Genomic DNA, 23,063 nt, shown 5'->3' with positions numbered 1-23,063 from the left:
ATCAAATCCATGTCTAATGCCCAAGGGAGTAAAACTTTAATAAAAACTACTTTTCATCATCTTACTACTCTGAATTTGCTACACCGTGAACCAGAGCTATATTGGTTGAATACCACTATGAAAGTATCTATTGAAATAATTTTGCATGAGACGTAACAATTAATCAATTAAGCCTGCGGTAAAACAAGAACTATACTAACAACTAAAAACAAGAGAAATGAGATGGAAAAGTTTTAGTTCTCATTCTTCCCCAAAATTACAACCATGTTCCTGCCAACTGGGCATCCCGATTTATTGATGATGAGCAACACAGTGTAACCAGTGGTGCCTCGTGACTTGTATATTATTTAGAGGAGAATTCTGGTTTCTCCTCCTGGTCGAAAACGGTTCTCAAAATGAACACGCAAGACAATAAAAGCTATAGGGTGGCATATTACTCTTACTGCAAGACAGTAGAAACAAATATGTGCACATAACATTTGAAGAGGAAACTTATCACTAACATATGGGGAAATTGAATTCAGTTTATCGAATCAGAAAAATAAGTTCTCTTACCGCTCTTATGACAACGCGGAGACTTCTAATCTAAAATCAAAACGTCTCCAGGTGACCAACAACACCATACCACCACCCTGTGAAGCATACAAGTAATACAACACAAACAACTAACTCAATAAATTTGTTTTATTCTAGTTTTAAGGATAAACTTGGTATAGAATGTAGAGGTAGAAAATTAGAGAAAGTAGATTAAATATTGGAAACTTAATGTAATCTTGTACAGCTTGAATCAATAAATTTCAAGAAAGGAATTCAGATGTCGTGAACACACCATAAGGAAGTTCTTTGTTTCTTCTCCACTGAATCTCAACATGGTCCCCGGATGTAATTAGTCTAAACAATCCAAGGCATGAATATTATGAGGGGAATGTCTATTGGTGGTGCTCTTATCCTATCCCAGTGCACACATTCCTCTATCACTGGAGCCGTGAATAATGAGATGGATACCTGAAAACAGAGCAAACATCCAATGAACAAAATAAGTTCCAGAACGTCATGCATTACACCCACTCAAATGAGCTAAAGATACACTGAAAAGTGTCAATAGTGCTAGTGCTAACATATTGGTCATTTTCTATCCATCATTCTATAGCTTGAAACAATTACATGTTTTGGGCTTTAAATTTTAAAATTGATGTTGAATTAGAATAATAACAACATGAGATCAACTGTTGTGAAAACGAAAATGTAGGATAAACTTTGATACCTTGCTTGAAAGGTGTCTGTGAAGCAATCATAGCGAAGTTCTGCATCATAAAATGACAACATATACTGAGCATGCCCATTCTGAAATGAAAAGACGGAAAGAAGAACCTAAATTTCAGTCATTTTAAAACCATAACTGTCAGACATTGAAACTCATAAACCATTCATTACAAATCAAGAGTCAAGCATTATATTGTGATAAGTGAATCAAAACTAATATTGTCGTTCGACTGAAACATAATGTTGATCTTTAAAAATTAAAATAAGAAAGAAACAAAAAAAATATGCTCATTGTTGATAAGTTCCAATCGAACACGTTTAACTAAGAAATAGTTAGGATTAAGTACTCATGATAACTACCTCTCAGTTATAGACTTGAGCTGGGAACCAGAGCTTGCCACGCTCAAGACAAAGATACTGAGATATGATAGAATCCATAGGCAATGAAGTTGAGCATACAAAAGAGAGAGACCTGAGCCAACTTTTCTTCTTCTTTTGATAAAATTCCTTCCTCATACTATACTGACATTTTCATTCTCGATAAGCAGCCTGCCCGATCGCTCCAACCCCTTTTTTTTCATGTGCCTCTCCCATAGGTAATCGCTCCACCATCCATCTCTCAACGGTTTACAAACTTCTGCCACTTTACACAAATCAATTGGCTAGAGTTTCTCTAAAATTCCAAGGCCGATTCAGGCAAATCCAATAAATAAGTCTCAATTATGCCCTCTACATTCTCAACTTTTGCTTTAAGAAACTTCTTCTTAATGGACACCATTGAAGAAATTTCAAATGAACAACAGGTACGACAACTTTTTGTTAACAATGATAGTAGCAAAGACACTAGTCATTCCAAAAAGAAATGTACAACAGTCTCGTCTCACTCACCATGGTGGAAGAGGTTTGAAAGAAAGTGGTTGGAAGGGAGGATAAAGGAAAACGATATATTGGGAATAAAAACATTACGTAAGTGAATTTCTCAACCACGTAGAATTGAAACTCACATAAAAAATGAAAGAATTCAAAAACAATTGCCTGATTAATCCCACCAAATGTTTATCAGTAGGCTTAACTGGAGAACAGCTAACTGTTTGAAAGATACGATGGAACAAACACGTTGAATTGAAACTCTTTTTTTAAATAGACCCAAGGAAGAACGAAAGCAAGAGATTAAGATCTATATTGGGTCTTTGACCAATTTACAGTAATCAAAATTTAGATTGAATGACACATTTTTTTGACAAACTCACCAAAATCTATGATCAACACAAGAAATCTTTACAAATGTTTCAAAACATAACAAAAAAATCTTTACAGGTACAACTAGAAACAAATATGACAGAAAAATATTGTGGGATGAAACCTGAGCCACCATGCATATTTGGTTGCATATACACAGTGAGAACTTCACTTGCAGATAGAGGAATACGGGTATGGGGGGGCCATTGGAGGGAGATTTTCATGGTTTTACTTGGATAAGGGACCATTTGAGTTGACCTAACAAAGATTGCAAGTATGTACAATAACCAAATTGATACAAAATAACCAATAACTTTCACCTCATAAAAGTGGAGCATATGGCTGCTATTCTAGGAATCATGTACTGGTTGGTAGCATCCTCTAACACATGTATGAAGAATCTGCCTTCAATTTCCTTTTTACTCAATTTATTAATGTTTCTAAACAGTGTTCTATACATCCCATAAGAGCATAAATGAAGGAAAAAGTAAAGAGCAAAACAACACAAATTTCTTCTACTCTCTATATCTCTTTCATACTCATTTATTTGTAAAAGATGTGATTTTACCTTTCATTTAAACCGTCATTGGAGTCAGATATGTTCACCGTGAATCCTAGTACCAAGAAATGCATGCGTCTCTGATAGCGTGTAATTCTCTACTGACATCTCTAATATCCATTCTTTCTAATGGTGATTCCACAGAACATGCAACCCCAATTCTGACTAATGCATTCATGCACTCTAGTAGTTTTGTTCTTCTGTGGCTGCCAATTCTCATGCTATAAGTATCTCCTAAAGTGTCATCTCCATCAGATATTAGTATTGGATCTACAATCCTTATAATATGATCTCGCAAACCGTTGCTAGCATACTTATGGAGGCTTAAACCGTCTTTAAACATCTCATCGGTTGGTCTCCTTCCTGTGGACATTTCCAACACCAAAATTCCATAACTATACACATCACCCTGTGTGGATGCATTAGCTCCCATACCATATTCTGCAACATATACATCAATCGCTAGTTTCCATTAAACATTTAAATGTAAAATATATATACATATTAAGAGCCATTGGCCGGCAAAAAGAAATTGAAAAAAAGAAAAAGAAAAATAATTTTAATAGTCATATCATAATAAATGTCCTCGCAATCATCAATTAAGATATTGATAGAAGTAAACAAACTAGCTTAATTACCACCACAACCACGATTCTTTCATCCTCGATCTTTTCAATTTTAACTCAACTAGCATGGGATGAAAAAAATTAAATCAAGTTGATGGCTTTTATTCTCTCTAACAATTTCTTTTTCCTCTTTTAATAACTATGATATAAGCTCCAACTATCCAAGGCCCTCATGTACCTATATCAGCTCGTGTAACTGGGGTGCTAATGGTGTTGAACTTAACACGGAAGAAAAGAGGCAAAAGGATTTGAGACCGTCGAAGATAATGTGGCTGCACATAAAGATTTCAACTAATGCAATATACGCGATATTGATTTCATGCATTTATGAGTTGGAAAAATAATTGAAATCAACATTATTGAAATTCCTACCTGGAGCGGCATAGCCAATAGATCCTTTTACCCCTGTTGAGGTACTTTGATTATCATGCAAGTTCTCTAGTGGTCCCGAAAGAAGCTTTGCCAAACCAAAATCACCAACATGAGCTACCATATCATTATCAAGAAGCACATTGCTTGGCTTTAGATCACGATGAATAATCAAAACGTGGCACTCGTGATGAAGATAGCTAAGCGCAGAAGCAACATCAATGGCGACATTTATTCTTTGAAGTAGGTTCAAATTCAATTCTTCTTCTTGTTCACTGATCTCTTGATGCAGCCACTTCTCTAAACTTCCATTTGGCATGAACTCAAAGACTAGTGCTTTAAATTCATTTCCATCGTAATCTACGCTAGAGCAAGAAGTTAGAATCTTAACAAGATTTCGATGGCGGATATTACGCAATAATTCACACTCTGCCACGAAACTCTTTAATGCTCCTCTCAATTGAAGTTTGAACACCTTAACAGCAACAACAGTTTCAAATTGGTTTAACAGTCCCTTATACACACTGCCAAAACCACCGGAACCAGCAAAATTAGTTGGAGAAAATCCACTGGTTGCTTGAGAAAGATCTCCATAAGAGACCTTAACATGTTGATCACTGAATGATTGCGAAGAAGCCGTTTTAGGTTGACTTTTTCTTCTCAAGTAAAATATTAGAGAATATGATGCCAAAAGAATGAACATAGCCACACTGATGATAACGTCTATTTTGGAAAGATCAGACCTTCTGTGCTTAAATAGGCATGGCGGCAATTGCAGTTCACGTATACCCCCACAGAGATTGGAATTTCCAACAACAGAAAAATTGCCTGCAATTTTAAAAATTCCTTTCACTGGTACCTCACCTTCAAATTTATTGAAGGATAGATTCAATAGCTGGAGATACAGAAAATCCTCCCAATATTTTGGAATTTCACCTGACAAATTGTTGCTTGATAGATCTAACTCTTGGACATTCTTTAAAGAACTCAAAGATTGAGGAACTGTCCCTTCAAACAAATTATCGTTCAAGTACAACTTTTCCAGACTCAAACACTCACCAAGAGTACTAGGTATCAAACCAGACAACTTATTTCCAGACGCCTTGATATCAACAAGATTTTTTAGTTTTCCTACTTCTAAAGGTAGAGAACCAGTTAAGGAGTTCATAGAGAAGTCAAGATAAAGCAGAGTGGGAATATTAAAGATCTCTTTTGGTAGGGTACCATTTAGGTTGTTTTGTTCCAGACTTAGTTTTTGCAAATGGCTAAGAGCACCAAGACTTGAAGGAATGTTTCCTTCCAGTCTGTTCCCTCCCAAATACAATTCACTCAATTTAGTATTGTTTTTTGCGAGAGAAGATGGGATCGGTCCAGATAATTTGTTTTTGGACAGATATAACCCCTGTAAACTACGGAGTTTTCCAATAGAAGATGGAATACTACCGGAAAAGTTATTAGACCCGAGATCTAATATAAACAAACTGACCAGGTTCCCAATCCCTTCTGGGATAATTCCAGTTATTTTATTGCGTGCTAGATCCAACACCTCCATTCGGTTGGAGAGATTGGTTATAGAGTTCGGGAAAACACCTCCAAAATTGTTTTGTTCCAAGCCCAATATCTTTAGATTACTGGAGTTGGTCAAATAAGTGATAAAACTCAAATCATGAGCTTCTCCTGTTCCTACATGATTACGTCCAAGATTTATCAATTCGATAGTTGGAGGGAATTGAAAATCCTTAGGAACTTGTCCTTTAAAATTGTTTTCTGGAATATCAAATTTTCGAAGTTTAGAAGCATTAGCTAATGAAACTGGGAGTAGTCCAGAAAGTTGATTTCCAGCCCCGTAGAAAATAGCGAGATTAGGAAGAGTGATGCCCATGTCTTGTGGAAGACTACCACTAAATTGGTTATAGGAAATTGATAATGTTTCATTCAGGGATGAGATGTTGAAAATTGTTGAAGGGACCTCACCAGACAGTCTATTAAAATCAACGTTGAAGTAATTTAAGCTTGACAGTCTACCAAAGCTGGCTGGAATACTTCCAACCAAATTATTTTCGGGTGTAGAGAATTTTTGAAGCGACGAAAGATTACCTAAAGAAGGTGGTAGCACTCCTGTCAGATTGGTTCTTCCAATACGCAAGAATACAAGCTTTGACAATGAGCCAAGCTCTGCCGGAATATTCCCTGTAAATTTGTTCCAACTTATATTAAGGACCCTAAGTTCAGTACATTGGGTTAGATTGACTGGAATTTCTCCTTGGAAAGTGTTATTGAACAGAGTGAGTTCTTGAAGACGAGACAACCGACCAGTTTCTTGTGGGATATCACCGTAGAGTTGATTGTGCTGCAGGTCGATGACCCTTAGGAAAGTGAGGTTTCCAATATGAGGCGATAACGATCCAACTAAACTCTGGCTGGAAAGATTCAAACTTATGACTCTTTGATTACGCTTGCCGCATGTAACGCCTTGCCACTGACAGAAATGGAAAGATTGGTTCCAGGAGCTTAAGCCGCCTTGAATTCCATCTCTAATAGCGATTAGAGAGTGAAGATCAGTCTCATTTCCTGAGGTGGCCATAGAAGGTTTTGTTTGGGACATCAATTGGTTAAAGAGTAGGAAGATCATGTAAAAGTTAAATACTGTAAATGCCTGCAGGTTTGAAATCATCTTTGCGAATTGTAGAAACTAAGGTGTGGTGTAGTAATATATAGGAGCATTGCATGTCAAGATCTCCATTAATATTGCCGTTGCATCTCCATTAATATCGCTCTTGCTCTCAAACCGCGCTTTCAATATTCGAAAGGAGAGGAAAGAGTCAAATTGCGAATTGTCGGTCTTCAATTTTTTTTTCTTGCCTGTCAAGATCTCCATTAATATTGCCTTTGAAATCATCTTTGTGAATTGTAGAATATCATTTGTGATACCCCATATTTCCAACTTTCGTTAGTCAACAGTTTGCTGACCAAGTCAAACCGTAAAAAAAAACTCAAAAATAAAAATAAAAATCGACTTAATTAAATAGTAGAGATTACTAAAGTACCCCTCCACTAAACTGACCATTTAACTTCAAAATTTTTAAATCCAACACACAAGAACATGTATTTAATAATTTCACTTTAAATCAGTTACAATTGTTTTAAATTTAATAATTTCACTGTAAATAATTTGGCAATTGTTTTTAAATTTTGGTAATATGGTTTGAGAGGAGAACGATTAAAAAAAAAAAAGAAAAAGAGAGGGAGGACGACTGTGACAGTAGCGGCATAGATGGATCTAGGGGTACTTTGATAACCTCCACTATTTAATTAGGTCGACTTTTATTTTTATTTTTTTTCAGGTTTGACTTGGTCAACTAAATGTTGACTGACTGAAGACTATGGGAAGTTGGAAATGTGGGGTTTGCAAATGATCTTCAAATGTGGGAGTATCGCAAAAGCAATCTTTAAATGTCGGGGTATCGCTAATTCCCTCTTTTTTTTTTTTTTCCGATGATAGTCTTGCATTTTTCTTTTCATCGTTAATATATTCTTTCTTGTAGTTTAGGATCTACAAGCATGTTATTCTTCTGAATGTATTTAAAGTACTATAGTTCTTAAGTGCTTGTTTCTAAAGATTGTGTGATTGGTGAACTTTCACCGATACTAGATTAGTTAGAAGTTAGAACTGATACTCATATATACAGCAATAGAAAACGATAGCTGGTATGTGAACAAATTCTCAGAGACAGATTGAAGGATTGGCAATAGACTACAATCATCGTATCCAAAACTTCGTAAGAAAGTAGATTATAGACGTACCTTGGAGAAATATAAATATAGCCCAAACTTCATTATTGGAACTTGTTCAAGAAAAGATTATACGTCAGTAGCGGACCCACATTATTCCCAGGATAAAATTAGGGCATATTTGTGTAATTGTGTTACGACTTCAAAAGAGTTGGATTTTGGTGGTCCTAATTCCTAAACAATTGGAAGGCTATAAATGGCGAGTCTACTGTCTACATTTGGCACTTACTGCTACATAATTCCATTGCCTACAAATAAAACAGCAGCAAAGACCACACTTTTCTACAAATTCTAAGTAGGACATTTGATGTTACAGGCTTAACAGCATATGGTAAGCGTCAACACTGCAAAGTGCCAAAAGCTGTTACTGATATAAGTTAAACAGATGAAGATTTTCGGTGTTCTGGCAGAATGTTAAATGAAATATATGTCCTTATATTCTCTTACTAGGAGTTCATGAATTTGAATTTATACCAATTGACAATGGCTACTACAGGTCAACAGGCCATGTTACAAACATGACTAAAAAGAAAATAAAACCACATCGTTCAAATCTCTATACAAAATCAAATCTCTTCTAGATGAATAAATGACCACCAAACTGATTATATAATTTCAACCTAAGCTCGGTAAATCATTAGTGTATGCCAAATGATGATCTAGCACCATGCATATATGCAGCGAAACAGCCAAACCAAAAAAGATACCCTTGACAGTTGCTGAGTAGATCAACATGGGTCAGAAGTGGATGACTATGCTTGTTTGATGGTTATTATCCCGCCAAACAGGATTCAGTTAGCATTGCGAATTTGAAAAACCATTTTTCTTTTTTATCCCCCTATTGACCAGGGTTTGAATTAGTCAGATTGTGCTTCAAGAAGGATGTTTGCAGTCACATTGACGTCATTTCTGGCCTGTACAAGTGCCTGTATTGCCGAGTTCCTGTCAAATCCCATTGAAACCAGTGTCCCAATGGAATTGTCAGATGGCTACAGTAGAAGCAAGAGGAGCAACGGAAGGATAATTTCCCTGAACCAAGAAAATTAGTTAGTGAATCAGAAAGAGAGAATAAGAGATGAAGAAGTACAAAAAGAATGGAACCATTGCAATAACCAATTATTGTTGTCATAACAAACAAGGATCGATTACATAATTTAGGCAATCCAAAAGCGAAAACCACATTGCCCATCATCTATTATAGGTATTGCATAAAACTATACTGCAGAAAGCCATTGACAAAGACCAGGAACCTCATTTAAGTCAACACAAACACTATTGCGCACAAACGCGGAAGCTAACAATAACAACAAGATCAACCACAAAGGTGTGATCTTTCTTCTAAGACAAAGTTCCAACAAATACTCAAACAACAACCCAATCACCACACAAGCATAAACAATTATAAACTAGTGTAGAGAATATGTAAAGAACACTCACACATAAAACGAAGCTATATCATGGTTCGGCAAAGTGCCTATGTCTACATGGCGATTTCAATGATTTACTAGATGAAACAAGATAGAGGATTACAAAGAGGAGCTCTCACTTTTTCACTAAGAATCAACTCTCATACTCACAAGGAATGTTCTCTCTAAAATCTCTTTTTTAGTTCTAGGTTAAGTTCTCTCAAGTTTCTCACAAAGAAAAAAATTGGTTTTAGTTAGAAATCCAAACTCATCTTCTTTTATAGTGGTCCAAAATTTCAGTGTAAAATCAAAATCTCGATTTATTGGAGAAATTTCAGAACCGATTGTGTAGAAGCAAAGAGTCGTGTGCCCTTTGGGCAAGGCATATTGAGCACGCTTGCGCCCCCTTTTCTTGACTAACTTCCAATACTTATTAAAATGGCCAAAACAACATTCTCCACTTCGGTGAGGTTTTAGCACATAAAACCGTGCCGAACACTAGATCCACCAAGAATCACTAGTCTTCAAACCACATCGCTAACTTGCCGTCAATCGCCTGAAGGGTATGCCCACAAAGGGCACTCATCAAACATATAGGATTTGGAGTAAGTCCAAACAATGTTGGAACTTAACTCCGGTGACAACCTTAGTCAACATATCAGCAGGGTTGTCTTTGGTGCCCACTTTCTCAAGTGCTATATCACCATCCTCAACGACATCTCGTTACAAAGTGATGACGGACATCAATATACTTCGTCCGAGCATGGTGAACTTGGTTCTTTGCCAAATGAATAGCACTCTGACTATCACAATACAAAACAACACTGTCTTGCTCAAAACCCATATCATCTAGAAGACCTCGAAACCATAAGGCATCTTTCACTGCCACTGCCATATACTCTACCTCTGTAGTAGATAGAGCCATTGTAGCCTGTAGCATAGACCTCCAACTAACCGGTGCACCATGCATCATAAACACATAACCAGTAGTTGATCTTCGTCTGTCTAGATCACTTGCATAATCTGAGTCAACATAACCACTGACATGAGAGGTATCTCCACCATAAACTAATCCCACATCGAAAGTACCCTTTCAAGTACCTCAATACCCATTTCACTGACTCCCAATGCTGCTTCCCAGGATTTGTCATATACCTATTCACAACACTGACTTGTGAAATGGCCGGGCGTGTGCACACCATGGCATACATCAAACTGCCTACTACACTAGCATACGGAACTCGAGCCATATGCTCTTGCTCCTCCACCAAGCTAGGAGAGAACCTAGTTGAAAGCCTAAAATATCCAGCCAAAGGAGTAGAAACCGACTTTGCATTCTCCATACTGAATCTAGAAATCACTTTTTGAAGGTATTTCTTCTGAGATACAACTAGCCTTCACTTCTTTCTATTTCTTTCAATCTCTATTCCCAATATCTTCTTGGCTTCACCCAAGTCCTTAATCTAAAACTCAGAGCTAAGTTGAGATTTCAACTTTTCTATTTCCACCATGCTTTTAAAAGCAATAACCATGTCGTCCACATAAAGTAAGAAATAAACAAAGTCATCACCACGAAGTCTACAAAAGTAAACACAACAATCATACTTACTTCAGGTATATTTCTATTTCATCATGAACGTATCAAAGCGCTTGTACCATTACCTTGGCAATTGCTTTAAACCATACAATGACCTGTTTAGCTTGCACACATGATAATCTTTTTCAGCAACAACAAAACCTTCTAGTTGTCTCATATAGATCTCTTCCTCTAAGTCGCCATGCAAGAAGACGGTTTTCACATCAAATTGCTCCAACTCCAAGTCAAAGTGAGCTACCAAACTCAATAACACACGGATAGAAGTATGCTTGACCACCGGTGAGAAAGCCTTATTATAATCAACTCCTTCCTTTTTGTGAGAAACCATTTGCTACCACTCTTGCTTTGAACCCGTTGTCACCTGACTTAGGAAGGACCTCTTTCTTTCTGAACATCCATTTGGTACCGATAGCCCGCTTGCCGCCAGGGCAAAAAAAACCAGGTCCCATGTGTGATTCTTATCAAGGGATTTCATCTCTTCTTGCATAGCTACCAACCAATTGTTGTAATGGGCATCTCTAACAACTTCTTTGAAGCTATCTGGCTCATTACCTTCAATATTCAATGCATATGCTACTAGATCCACCTGATCATAATGTTTCACTGGCTTATCATGCCCATACTTGTGCTAGCCAAATAAAGTTGTGGATGCTCATGCTCTTCTTCCTTTGTTGTGGGTTTCATGATCTTGGACATCATCACGAACCAATCAATATATTGTCTGGCGCATCGGACAATTCAAACTCCGTGTAATTCGAGGTTCTATAGAATCACCACTCGTTTGACTTTCTCCGACTTGTTAAAAGATAGCACCGAGCCTCGTCAAAGTAACATCTCTGTGACTAGGAACCTATTGTCTTCAAGACACCACAATCTATATCTCTTACCCCATTAGCGAAACCCAAGAATATTTTCTTCTTAGCTCTAGGATCAAGCTTGCTTTCCCTCACATAGTAGTAAGTTGTAGATCCAAACACTCGCAAAATCTGTAATCAGCAGGTTTCCCTGACCACACCTCATAAGGTGTCTTGCAATTTATTACCGGAACCGGTGACCTATTATACAAGTAACACGTCATGGACGCTGCATTTGCCCAATACTCTTTGCCAAGTCTAGCATTAGATAACAGACATCTCGCTCTTTCAAACAATGTTCTATTCATCCTTTCTGCAATCACATTCTGGCAAGCGTGTCCCCGGACGCTGTTCGGTGTCTAGCAATACCATGTTTAGCATAAAAACTCTTGGAAAGGATTTGTTAGTATACTTTCGGTACCATTGTCGGACCTCAAAGTCTTCACCTTCCCTTCTGTACGATTCTCAATCTTTGTTTTCCACTTCTTAAATATCTTAAAGACTTTATCTTTGATTTTCATCATATACACCCACACATAACGAGTATGATCATCAATGAATGAGACATAATAACGGTTACCTCCTTTAGAAGCCACTCTGGAGGGTCCCCAAACATCCGTATGCACATAATCAAAGATGCCCGTTGTCATGTGTTTGCTTGAACTGAACTTGACTCTGCACTGCTTCCCATAGACACAATGCTCACAGAACCCCATACTTGGCTTCTTCAAGTCCTTCAAGAACCCTCGCTTGCACAACTCAGACAAACCCCGTTCACTTATATGCCCTAAACGCATATGTCACATCTTAGTGCACTCAGAATCATCACTACATGTACCAACTGCTACATTGCATGTCACCGTACTACCTATTAAAGTATACAAGATTCTATGGAGGGGTGTGCATAAAACAAGCCAAACCGAAAAAACCGAACCGAACCAGTCGGTTTCGGGTCAGTTATATTTATTAATCGATTCGGTTCAGGTCAGTATATGTGAAAACCGATAGGGTCAGTTCGATCATCGGTTTAGTCCCAAACCCGACCCGACCCACCATATATTATATATGCTAAAATATACATATTTAATTTTAAAATGTGTGAAAATCAGTTGGTTCGGGTCGGTTAAACCGTAACCCAATTGGTTCGGTTCGGATATCGGTTCAGTTGAAAATTAGTTCGGTTTGGTTAGTATAACCCGACCCGGTTCGGCTTTCGGTTCGAGAAAAATATAAACCGATAGGACGGTTCGGTTAATCGGGTTTAGTCCCAAACCCGACCGAACCAACCTGCGGTACACCCCTAGTTCCATGGCTTTGGCCTTTCTAAAGAGTCACTAACAATCTTTAGGACTCCACCTTCTCCCACAAACTTGTGTCTTTGGAATCCAAGGTACCAATAGAAATAAGGTTTTTCTTTAGCTCGGGAACATGTCTCACATCATTTAGAGTTCTCCGCAATACCAGTCATGCATCTTGACTGTATAGTTCCAATCCCAACCTTATACTTATACACATGGTCATTACCCATCAAAACGGAACCACCATCAATGCTCTCATAAGAAGTAAACCACTTTTTATTATGGCACATATGGTAAGAACACTTTCGGTCAAGAATCCACATTTCGGCAGATAGTCTTGTGTGGACACACAAAGACTCACATCTTCCACTTCAGAGTCCCAAGCATAACTTACCTCAACTTGAGCCTTACCTTTCTACTTACCATCTTTCTTGTCACTTTTCTTGGGTAAGAACAATTACTTGCGTAATGTCCATTTTCATTGCAATTGTAACACTTTATATGTTTCAACAACTTCTTTGACTTGGACCTAGACCTCTCATTTGCTTGTAGATGTTTTTTCATGTGACCTTCCTCTTGCCACTAACCCTTGTGCATCATCAATATTATTCTCTACTTTCGTGTTCTTCATCAACTCATAAGAAAGAAGTACACTTTGAACTTCATCAAGATCAACATCTTCTCTATTTATAAAGGTAGTCATTAAATGCTCATAGCTTTTGGGCAAAGAGAATATTAAACATGTCGCTTGATTCTCGTCATGCCAACATTCAAATAATCCGGAAGCGTCGACGGAACTTCACTAACGATGCTCTTTGTATCGTTGAACCATCCACCATTATATACCTATAAAGACGCTTCTTAAAGTACATTTTGTTTGTCATGCTCTTGGTCATATATATTAACTTTAACTTGAGCCAAATACCGGCAGTGGTATTTTCTGTCATCACATTATACATGACCTCATTCGTAAGACACAACTGGATTGATGAGCATGCTTGAAGATCGAAATTTTTCCAATCATCATCGGTCATCATCACCGACTTAGTTTTAATCTCTTTCAAAGTCTTATGTAAACCTTGTTGGATAAGGATGTCCTTAACTTGAACTTGCGAAATCCCAAAGTTGTTTTTCCCATTAAACTTCTCTACTAGCTTCAAACCTTGCATTTGACACCTTGGGAGCCATTTCCACAAGTCACACAAAGCAATTCACAAGAAAAAATTCACTTGGGAATTTTATCAAACACCTTTGCCTTCCCAAATTTTGAAGCACTATGGTTTTACTCAAAACTCAAAATCCTAGGTCGTAAACCTAGCTCGATACCAATTGTTGTTGCACAAATCGGAAACTAACAACAATGTAAAAGTTGTATTTTGGATAACCTTACAATTGTAGGGTGATCAAGGGGGATGGAGTGTATTGATTGGGTTTGGTGAGTTCGTATGGTGTTTACCGCCTCGTATCATGTTCTCTTTGCTTGGGGAGACTTGAATTAGGTCGGATGTAGTTCCTCATCCTCTTTTTATAGGCAAGATGCCCACGCCTCCTGTTCTCCGTCGAGGTCAAGTTAAGTCATCATTCCACTCTCGAGCCATGATGGCGAAGTTATGAGCTTTCACGGCGTGCATGGTGAAACTGCGGTCTTGAAAGTAATAGTTAAGATATCGTTCTCGACCGTTGTGGAGTGGGGTTAGCGAGAGGCGTGGAGGTCGCTTATGGGCTAGAATCGTTAGTGCGTGTCGAGTCATTTCTGAAGTGAGCTCGCATGACGAGCACCACGGTACCGGTTGGAGATCGTTTGGTTAAAGCCGGATCGTTAAGCGTTAAGCCGAGTCCCTATGAAGCGAGCTCACGAGGAGGAGGATTAGAGGTCGGTTGGTAGTTATGTTTATCTTTGGACCGTGCTTGATATTCATTGGATGTGAATATTACTCCTCACAAACAACAACAAGATCAACCACAAAGGTGTGATCTTTCTTCTAAGACAAAGTTCCAACAAATACCTAAGCTAATAGCCCAATCACCACACAAGCATAAACAAGTATAAACTAGTGTAGAGAATATGTAAAGAACACACACACAAGACGAGGATATATCGTGGTTTGGCAAAGTGCCTACGTCCACACAGTGATTTTAATGATTTACTAGATGAAACAAGATAGAGGATTACAAAAGGGAGCTCTCACTTTTTCACTAAGAATCAACTTTCACTCACAAAGAAAGTTCTCTCTCAAATCTCTCTTTTTAGTTCTAGGTTAAGTTCTCTCAACTTTCTCACAAAGAAAAATTGGTTTTAGTCGAAATCCAAACTCATCTTCTTTTATAGTGGTTCAAAATTTCAGTGTAAAATCAAAATCTCGATTTACTAGAGAAATTTTGAAACTGGTTGCGTAGAGGCAAGAGCGCGTGCGCCCTTTGGGCAAGGCATATAAGAGCGCGCGAGTCCTCTTCTTGACCAGCTTCCAGTATTGTTGCTTCGCAGAAAAAAAAAATAAAAATAAAAAATAACTTCTTTTCTTAGGCAAGGGCGCGTGCACCCCTTGGGCAAGGCATATTTGAGCGCGCGCGCCCTCTCTTCTTCACACGAACAATACTAAAACGGCCAAAACAACAAACACAGCGCACGAGACCGGGCAAAGTGGAGTCAAAGACAAGTGAGAATAAAAATGTCCTTCCGGTAAGGCACTAGCTGGGGAACCATCCAATAGAGCAAAATAAAATGTCTAACGGCCACAATATCAAAGTGTCCCAGAAATTTGAACTCACATCAAAATGCAATGGAACATATGAAAGTGAAATTCTTGCAAATGGGATGATGGCCATTAGATGTGATATGCTATCTACTATAAGTCAAGAATCTAAGCACCAAAATTTAAACATCAATGCAGCAAATAAAGATCTGTGACAGCCTAAAGTTAGAATAAGATTCATCAACATTTAAAGTGGAGTCAATGTCGGACATAAATTTGGATAAGGACTTCGCATGGTAATAATATTAACATACATGATGTAAGAAATAGTTATGTGCAATAAAACAAAGTTAACATCCATAAATTCTTCAGAAGTGACAAACAACAATAAAATCATTTACTAACAGTACTTGCCTCCACTTCACGGCCAATATAAGATGGTATGTTTCCAATTACATTCCCGCCTGATGTTGGAAGGAGATGAACCTCCCAAAGTTGCCAAGACAATCCGCGAAAAAGAACGAACTGACAAACTCCAAGAACTGCAAAAGTTATTCAATAAACAAATTACATTGTCAAGAAAGACCACAATCACGGAAGGTTTAGGACATGTATATATCACAGTAACAAAGAAAGCCACAACACTGCTCCAAGTATGGCTAATAGAATGCATATGGCACCCTAGGAGCTGTATGACATTTGGTCTTTGGGAATTATTTGTTCAAGTGAAATGAAAAGGATCTGATTTTGCAATAAGAACCCGTTAATCAATTAGCTATTAAACATACCGTTGTTCCAATTTCATATCAGAAAATCCGTACACTTCATAATCTAAAGATTTTATTGAGATTTGTGTGCCTAAAAAGAAAAAGAAGCTCCACAAAACGATCTATAACTATCTATAATACCGTTTTTTCTGGAGTCATGTTTTCTTCATTCCTGATAACTAAAAAATTACAGTTAGCTTCATTATCAAAATATTGCATCTGAGTACATCTTGACTCAATAGATTATAGATCTTCTGTATAAAATAGTCTGAATGACTGAAATTATTGCTCCATTCAATGAAGAGCTACTAAGTTGGCTACGAGCTACTCAGCCGGACCTGGGTCGGGCCTGGCCCAAGTCCGAAATACAGTTGTCAATAATAATGAATTTCTCAAAAATGTTTTTGCTGGTCATGGGAATTGAACCTTGATCTCATTTGTGGCATCATCAAACTTATCCACCAAGCTACAAAGGCCATTTGTTCTAAACATGTTGAACTTAAAATAATACAATCAAGCTTGAAAACTAATAAAAACAACAACTACAAGTATCAAAATATCAGGTCGGGCAACTATCAGACCGGACATAGCTTTGTCCAGAATTGGCCCATTAAGGCTATATGGCCTAATTTTAAGTCTAAGTCCCTATACTATCCGTACGGATCCAATTGGGCTTCGGGCCTAGCCCAGCCCATTGACAACCCTAATTGGAAACAATATTTTGAGTTTTGAATTGATGTATTTCAGAAAAATGTTTCCTAGAATTGAAGCACACCCTAAAACTGTCAAATATACACAAAACTTCAAATAAAAACATATCTTAGAGGTCTCGTGACTGAATTGTTTAGCTCCACAGTTGTCACAAATTCTAGGTTCGGGCAACATGTAAGGCTCGAAGTTTTGATCCAGAACAAAACCCCTTGCACAGCTATAAAATTCAGTGCTTATCCTTGACGGTCTTGTGGATGGAAAAGTTGTTGACATTATATGCGTGATGGATCTGTTACTCCCTGAAAGCAACATATTGTTAGATTGAGTAAAGATGCATAATCTATTTAAACTTTTAGTCTTAAGTATCAATTTGTTATGAGCAGTCAAAAGGGCTGGTGAAACAAAAGGAAGCCAATCCAAGAGATGAATGTAGAAGATACTAAAAAGCTGTTTGACACACATGCTATGTAACTGTTTTTCTCAATTATTAAAAACTTTAAGGAAATAAAAAGATGCTATCCTACAGAAATTGTAGCTACTCCTATTATATTAACTGAAACAAATGATAGTGGTGAAAAAATTACTTATATTGTCTTCAAATTTCACAATTAGAACAAACTAATTCCAGAAAATGCGTCAGAGAAGAACAACTCATTTTATTAACATTTCACAACTCAACCTCAAAGGACAGAATGTAGATTATGATATGTATAGAAATGACAACAACAAAATCGACTTGGAACGGTATAACTGAAACAAAAGAGCATCACCATCGTTGTTACAAAGTGGCATATATATGCAAATGTCATTTGCACAAAGTGATATAAATATCCAACTGTCATCTGTAGATTTAGGTTGAACATAAAGTTGTACACTTTGTGAGAACATTAGGCAGAACCAGAGATATTAGACATTTTTTTTATAATAATATGACGTATATCAGTTATGAAATCAACTGCACATGGAGCCGTATTCGATTGTCAGCATCCAAGGGAACAATGACTTGATATTGAAAAAAAAAATGGCTTTGACGTTGGACCTAAGCCCGAGATTTTGAGGGCCTTCTGACTTCAGATTGTCATTGTCAACTGCAATAATTTACTCTGACTTACTAAAGAAATCGTACATTTGGATTTCAGAGCCTAGAGCAACTATGAATAAGAAAGATGTGCATACCAATAAAAACATTCTAAGTGTATGAACAATATATGTTTATGTAAAAAGAAGTTGAAGGATAACGCAACAATTAACCTTAAGAAACCAATTTAATTCAACCCAAGAATAAAGAACGTACCTCTGACATTGCCACTGTAGAGTGTCTAACTCAAAAGGAATGTGGATAAATTTGTCAGAATAAGAGAGTTGAGAAAGAGAAGTGATGGAGATTCGTTGCCCAGAGAAGAAGACCAAACATTTTTTTTTTTTTTGGGTACCGTTAGTTTTCTGTCGTGGGTTAAGTGCTCGAAACGGTGTGCCGTTTGGGGTTTTAATTCTGTGAGATCTATTTACCTATTTGCCCTTTGTGGGGTGAGCAAAAATAAACTGGTTGTCTAACTTTCCGGTACCCTTTGGCATTATATATAAGATAAGCATTGCAAAGAATCCAGTGTTCATTGTGATATGAAGTCGAGCAAAGTTGTTGTGGTAGATGGCACGACTGCTCGTGTATCTGACTTTGGCTTAGCGAAATTTATTTCCAAGAGCAACAACATTTCCACCAACAATGAGAGAATCAATCGGCATAAGAGGGACTATTTGGCTACATTGCCCCATGTACGACTTTCAATTTATTGTCATAATCTTTCTCCGATCCACATGCTAATTTCGCAAGATTGATGTAAGTTCCAATTAGCTAGGCCTTAATTTATGCATAACACAATTAAAATTAACCACCCTTTATACAAACTTTATACAAACTAGCAAAAAGCACGTGTTATACACGTGGATGACAAATTTAATGTATTAAAAAGAGTATGTATGATAACTTGTTTACAAAGTGACAACTAAAATAATCTAACAAAATATGTCATCTGGTACTATAGACTGAACCATGGAAAGAATGTGAGAAAAAAAATTGCAATCATTTATTATAGATTTGAGTCAAAGACCATACTCAACATAGCAAACATAGGAATTGAAGAATAATTGTTTCCTCTAAATTTGAATCAGAAAGATACATTAATTACCCCCACAATTGTCATAAGAGAATTAGAAAAACTAATAACTAAAAACTTCTACTAAATAAAAAATCCTTAAGGAGTAGCCTTGAGATCCTAAACTGCAATTGTATAACTCTAAAGGACCTGCAAATCAGACAAAGGTTGGATTATAATCCATCTTTTTGCGGTATTCTATTATTTTAATATTTGTTTTTGCTGATTTTCTAAGCCATGGATTAAATCCCCAAGTAACACACAATAAACTCATATATTGATTGACCAGGGGACAATGACAGAATTGTTTTTGCTGATTTTCTCTAAGCCATGGATTAAATCCCTAAGTAACACACAATAAGCTCAAGAAGGACCAGGCGATGATGACAGAGAGTTCGAATATTTCCTGCTGCAATCACTCTAAGAATACGTTGCAGATCAGTGAAAAAGGTTGTTGCATTAAAGAAAAGAGGTAAAAGAACAACATAAGAAATTCTGAAGATGATAAGAAAGGATGTAAGAAAATCCTGAAGCACAATAAACTGTGGAGTTGACATCTTACAATCTTTGTTTGCATAAACTTGAACAACTCCATCTTCCATCCAAAAATAATGTTGTGAACGAAAAGGAAAAGGATAATATTAAAGTGGAAATAAATAAAGGACAGTTAAATTTGAAAAGAAATTAAATAATTGACGATCCCACAGCAATTACCAAGTCATGCTTTCAGTCTTTACTTACTAAGCAGAAGAGGGGAGTATTGAAGAAATGGAAATACAAAATCACCAGCTGTAGTAGCATTCAAGTTTCAAAAGTATAAACTCATGTCAGTTTTTGGCCTCAGAGGAGTATGAAAATGGATTTGGACCAGGCTTTGGTGTGCTCGGATCAGTTATGATTTCTTTGTCCCAAGGAGCAACCTCTTCCCTGAACACATAATTTTCTCGCAATCGAAGACAATCTTGTAGAACCAAATAAACCTCCACTTCATCGGGAGATGGTACCTCTGTCAATGATGAAGAAACAAAGGAACAGTTAAAAATGACGCAATGCATATATATGTCAGAAGCTTATGAAATAACACTTAAAAATCCTTACAAGTATATAGATTAAAATGTACAGAGGACGCATAAGGTCCTGGTCCTTTAATGCCTTCCAGTTGTTTGGTCACACGGTCACACCAAGTATAGTCGTGTATAACATCTTGACAAACACTGATACTGAAAAAGTCTACTTCACTGATACTGAAAGAATCTCGCAGTAATAAGAAAATACTTATTGACATTTTCAGCCTTCTGTTTACCAATATCTTAGTTTATGATATGAAATACAGATCCACCTAATCGAAGCTTCGATTAAATTGCTTTCACACATTTGGGCGCAATGTAACTGAAAGAATGTAGTACATACACAAAATTAGGCGTGACCTACATGGCTACATGTGGGAGGGATAATTATGACCAGCGTCCAGAATTTCCTCATTTTATGATATAAGTATTCACTTTATTATGTTCACACAGCAAAGCCTAATGTATTTGACTACAGTGTTACCTGGAACCACAATCCTCCTCAAAGTCATGATCCTGACCTTGGTCAAAAACAGGATAAGCAGGCTTCCCGCTTAACTCCAAAAGCAGAATGCACTAAAGGATTAAAAGCCTAAGAAATTTAGTGTCAAATAGAGCTGAGGAACAGGAACACAGAAAACTGTAAATTGACATACAGGTCCTCCTGGAAATACTTTTGGGTATGTTGGGATTGAAAAGTTGAGACAATCGACCTATTTCCCAAAAATAAGACAAAATAGGAGATGAGATACGAACGGACAAATTTATTCAATCGATAATGCGATATGCATGGAATAATTTGTCTCATTGAGGAATAAGCTAGGGTGGTATTAGTCACAAAATAATTCTAGGGGTTTTAGATTTACCATAATTGCTTCCACTTTCTGATGGAAGTGACGTTGCATCAATACAACCCAATTCTTGATTGCCTAAGTTTCGGGCTTGTTGCCTTATAGGAGTCAGGCGTCTTCGCTGTGAATGTTGACTTGCACGAAGCATTTGGCTGGAAATATTCCTAGCTTGGCGGCGTACGTGGGTCAACCTATGAGGGGTTAGACTGTTGGAGTCCAACAATTCATCAGCAGGATTCAATCGAGGCGAGTGCCATGCCACACACATGCGTTCTCTCTGAGAAGCAAGTTGTTCATTTATTTGGTTTTGGACTCGTCGATAATAATTCCTTCCGATACGCTCCCTTCGGTGGGCTATCTATACTGAAGTCAAATTTCTTTGCCTCACTCTTTCTCTAATTCTCTTAGCCTGTTGTTGTTGTTGGTGGTGCACACTATTATCACTAACAGAAAGCACATTTGGAGGGCCTCCGGTCCCAGCCATTTCCAAACGCTGGCAAATGGAAAATAACTTGGTTGCATATGAAGTGCGCAGTCTATAAAGCAATAAGACAGTAAGCACTAAACAACACCATTTAAAGACTACTTTATATAAAATAAAATAAAAGCTAAAGTTCGACACACTACGTACATGACTACTTGTAAGAAATGAACGTTAACACATCGCTTTACCAAGGAGTTCTTAGGAAATACATCTAACAACAAAGAGGATGGAGGGCTCCCTCGTAAGCATAAGTTGATATGGTTCTGATGTGCCGTGTGGTGGGCGGGTTTTAGTACATTGCATCACGAAGGGTTAGAGAAATGGAGCAAGTAAATTTTTTCTGGGTCTTTGTGAGGAAGAAAACAAAACTAAGAAAAAAAAAAGAGATTGAGAGATAGAAGAAATCAGAAAAGATCAGAAAGATAAAGAGAGCAGACTGGGAAATAGCGTCATTGGGCAACGTTTCATTTAGTGTAAAATCACTACAAAAGGAGTCAATGAAGACACATCAATTGGGGCACTGAATCAAGGAACAGACTATTCAGTTTTTGGGGCTTTTCTAGTGCTTCCCATGAAGGAAAAGGACTGAACAGCAAGGAAAAGGACTGCAAATCCCAAAACTACACACATATAAAAGCCTGCTGAAAACAGCACCCATTGATTTACCACACATAATTAACTATGAGAGAGATATACAAAATCTCCTCTAACATTGTTATCAACGCCGATGAGGACCATTGGTTAGCTATTTAACATAATAGGCATCAAAATAAATATAACATGATCACCACACGACACAAGCCCATATTAGTTAAAAATAACATTTCTTCTTGGCTGAACAAAAAAGTTCACAACGTTGTGCGCAGTTGACTATGGGATGAATTAAAAACATGCATAACTTTTGTGCGGATGACTATGAGGGGAACAATGACAGTTGACCATAAGCAATAATTTTACACAAATTACTAATGTACACTGCATTTAGGGAATTTTGAACATAAATAAGGAATGGCTTCTGCACAGTCCGAAATCGAGCATAGATTGATTGCATTAGGTAATTAAAATCACTAAACTTGCAAAGAAAAGAGGACACACCTGCCAATCCAGCAAATCTATGACAACATTCTTAGCTTCTTCATCCTCAGGTTTAAACTGATTCAACTCTTCAGGCCACTCTTCGGTTTTCACTGTCAAAAATCCCTCCCTCTTCAATAAAAAGAGGAGATATCACTGCAATGGCTGCAAAACCAATAAATTAATAAGGAATGGCTTCTGCACAGTCCCAAATCGAACATAGATTGATTGCATTAGAATGATTGGTAAACAGGGCTGTG

At 37.3% G+C, this 23,063-nt stretch overlaps 2 protein-coding genes and 2 long non-coding RNA genes across 7 annotated transcripts in view; all 4 read right to left on the bottom strand.

Annotated features, from left to right (window-relative positions):
- The window catches only part of LOC147501851 (rhomboid-like protein 20), a 61,635-nt gene that overhangs the window by 2,221 nt on the left and 36,351 nt on the right, over positions 1-23,063 (bottom strand). The window lies entirely within an intron of this gene.
- LOC147501858 (uncharacterized) lies at positions 1,746-6,964 on the bottom strand. Its single transcript, XM_086603683.1, has 3 exons — positions 4,060-6,964; positions 3,071-3,502; positions 1,746-1,906 (listed from the first exon to the last, which is right to left on the bottom strand). Exons 1-2 carry the CDS (start codon positions 6,728-6,730, stop codon positions 3,117-3,119), a joined length of 3,057 nt encoding a protein of 1,018 aa, XP_086459809.1. The 5' UTR covers positions 6,731-6,964; the 3' UTR covers positions 1,746-1,906; positions 3,071-3,116.
- Positions 8,266-18,852, bottom strand: LOC147501857 (uncharacterized). The gene is made up of 3 exons (XR_015221493.1): positions 18,469-18,852; positions 16,111-17,473; positions 8,266-8,877 (listed from the first exon to the last, which is right to left on the bottom strand). It is a non-coding gene; the product is annotated as an uncharacterized LOC147501857 (long non-coding RNA).
- Positions 20,048-22,989, bottom strand: LOC147501856 (uncharacterized). Of its 4 annotated transcripts, none has more exons than XR_015221494.1 (5): positions 22,825-22,989; positions 21,261-21,781; positions 20,879-21,107; positions 20,426-20,716; positions 20,048-20,333 (listed from the first exon to the last, which is right to left on the bottom strand). It is a non-coding gene; the product is annotated as an uncharacterized LOC147501856 (long non-coding RNA). The 4 variants fall into 4 exon arrangements; XR_015221495.1 differs by having other exon boundaries at positions 20,426-20,547; XR_015221497.1 differs by having other exon boundaries at positions 21,261-21,738.

This window comes from Coptis chinensis, chromosome 4 (assembly GCF_015680905.1).
Source record: "Coptis chinensis isolate HL-2020 chromosome 4, ASM1568090v1, whole genome shotgun sequence".
NCBI lineage: Eukaryota > Viridiplantae > Streptophyta > Magnoliopsida > Ranunculales > Ranunculaceae > Coptis > Coptis chinensis.
Note: the sequence above shows the minus strand (reverse complement) of the source record. Positions and strands in the feature narration are given on the sequence as shown.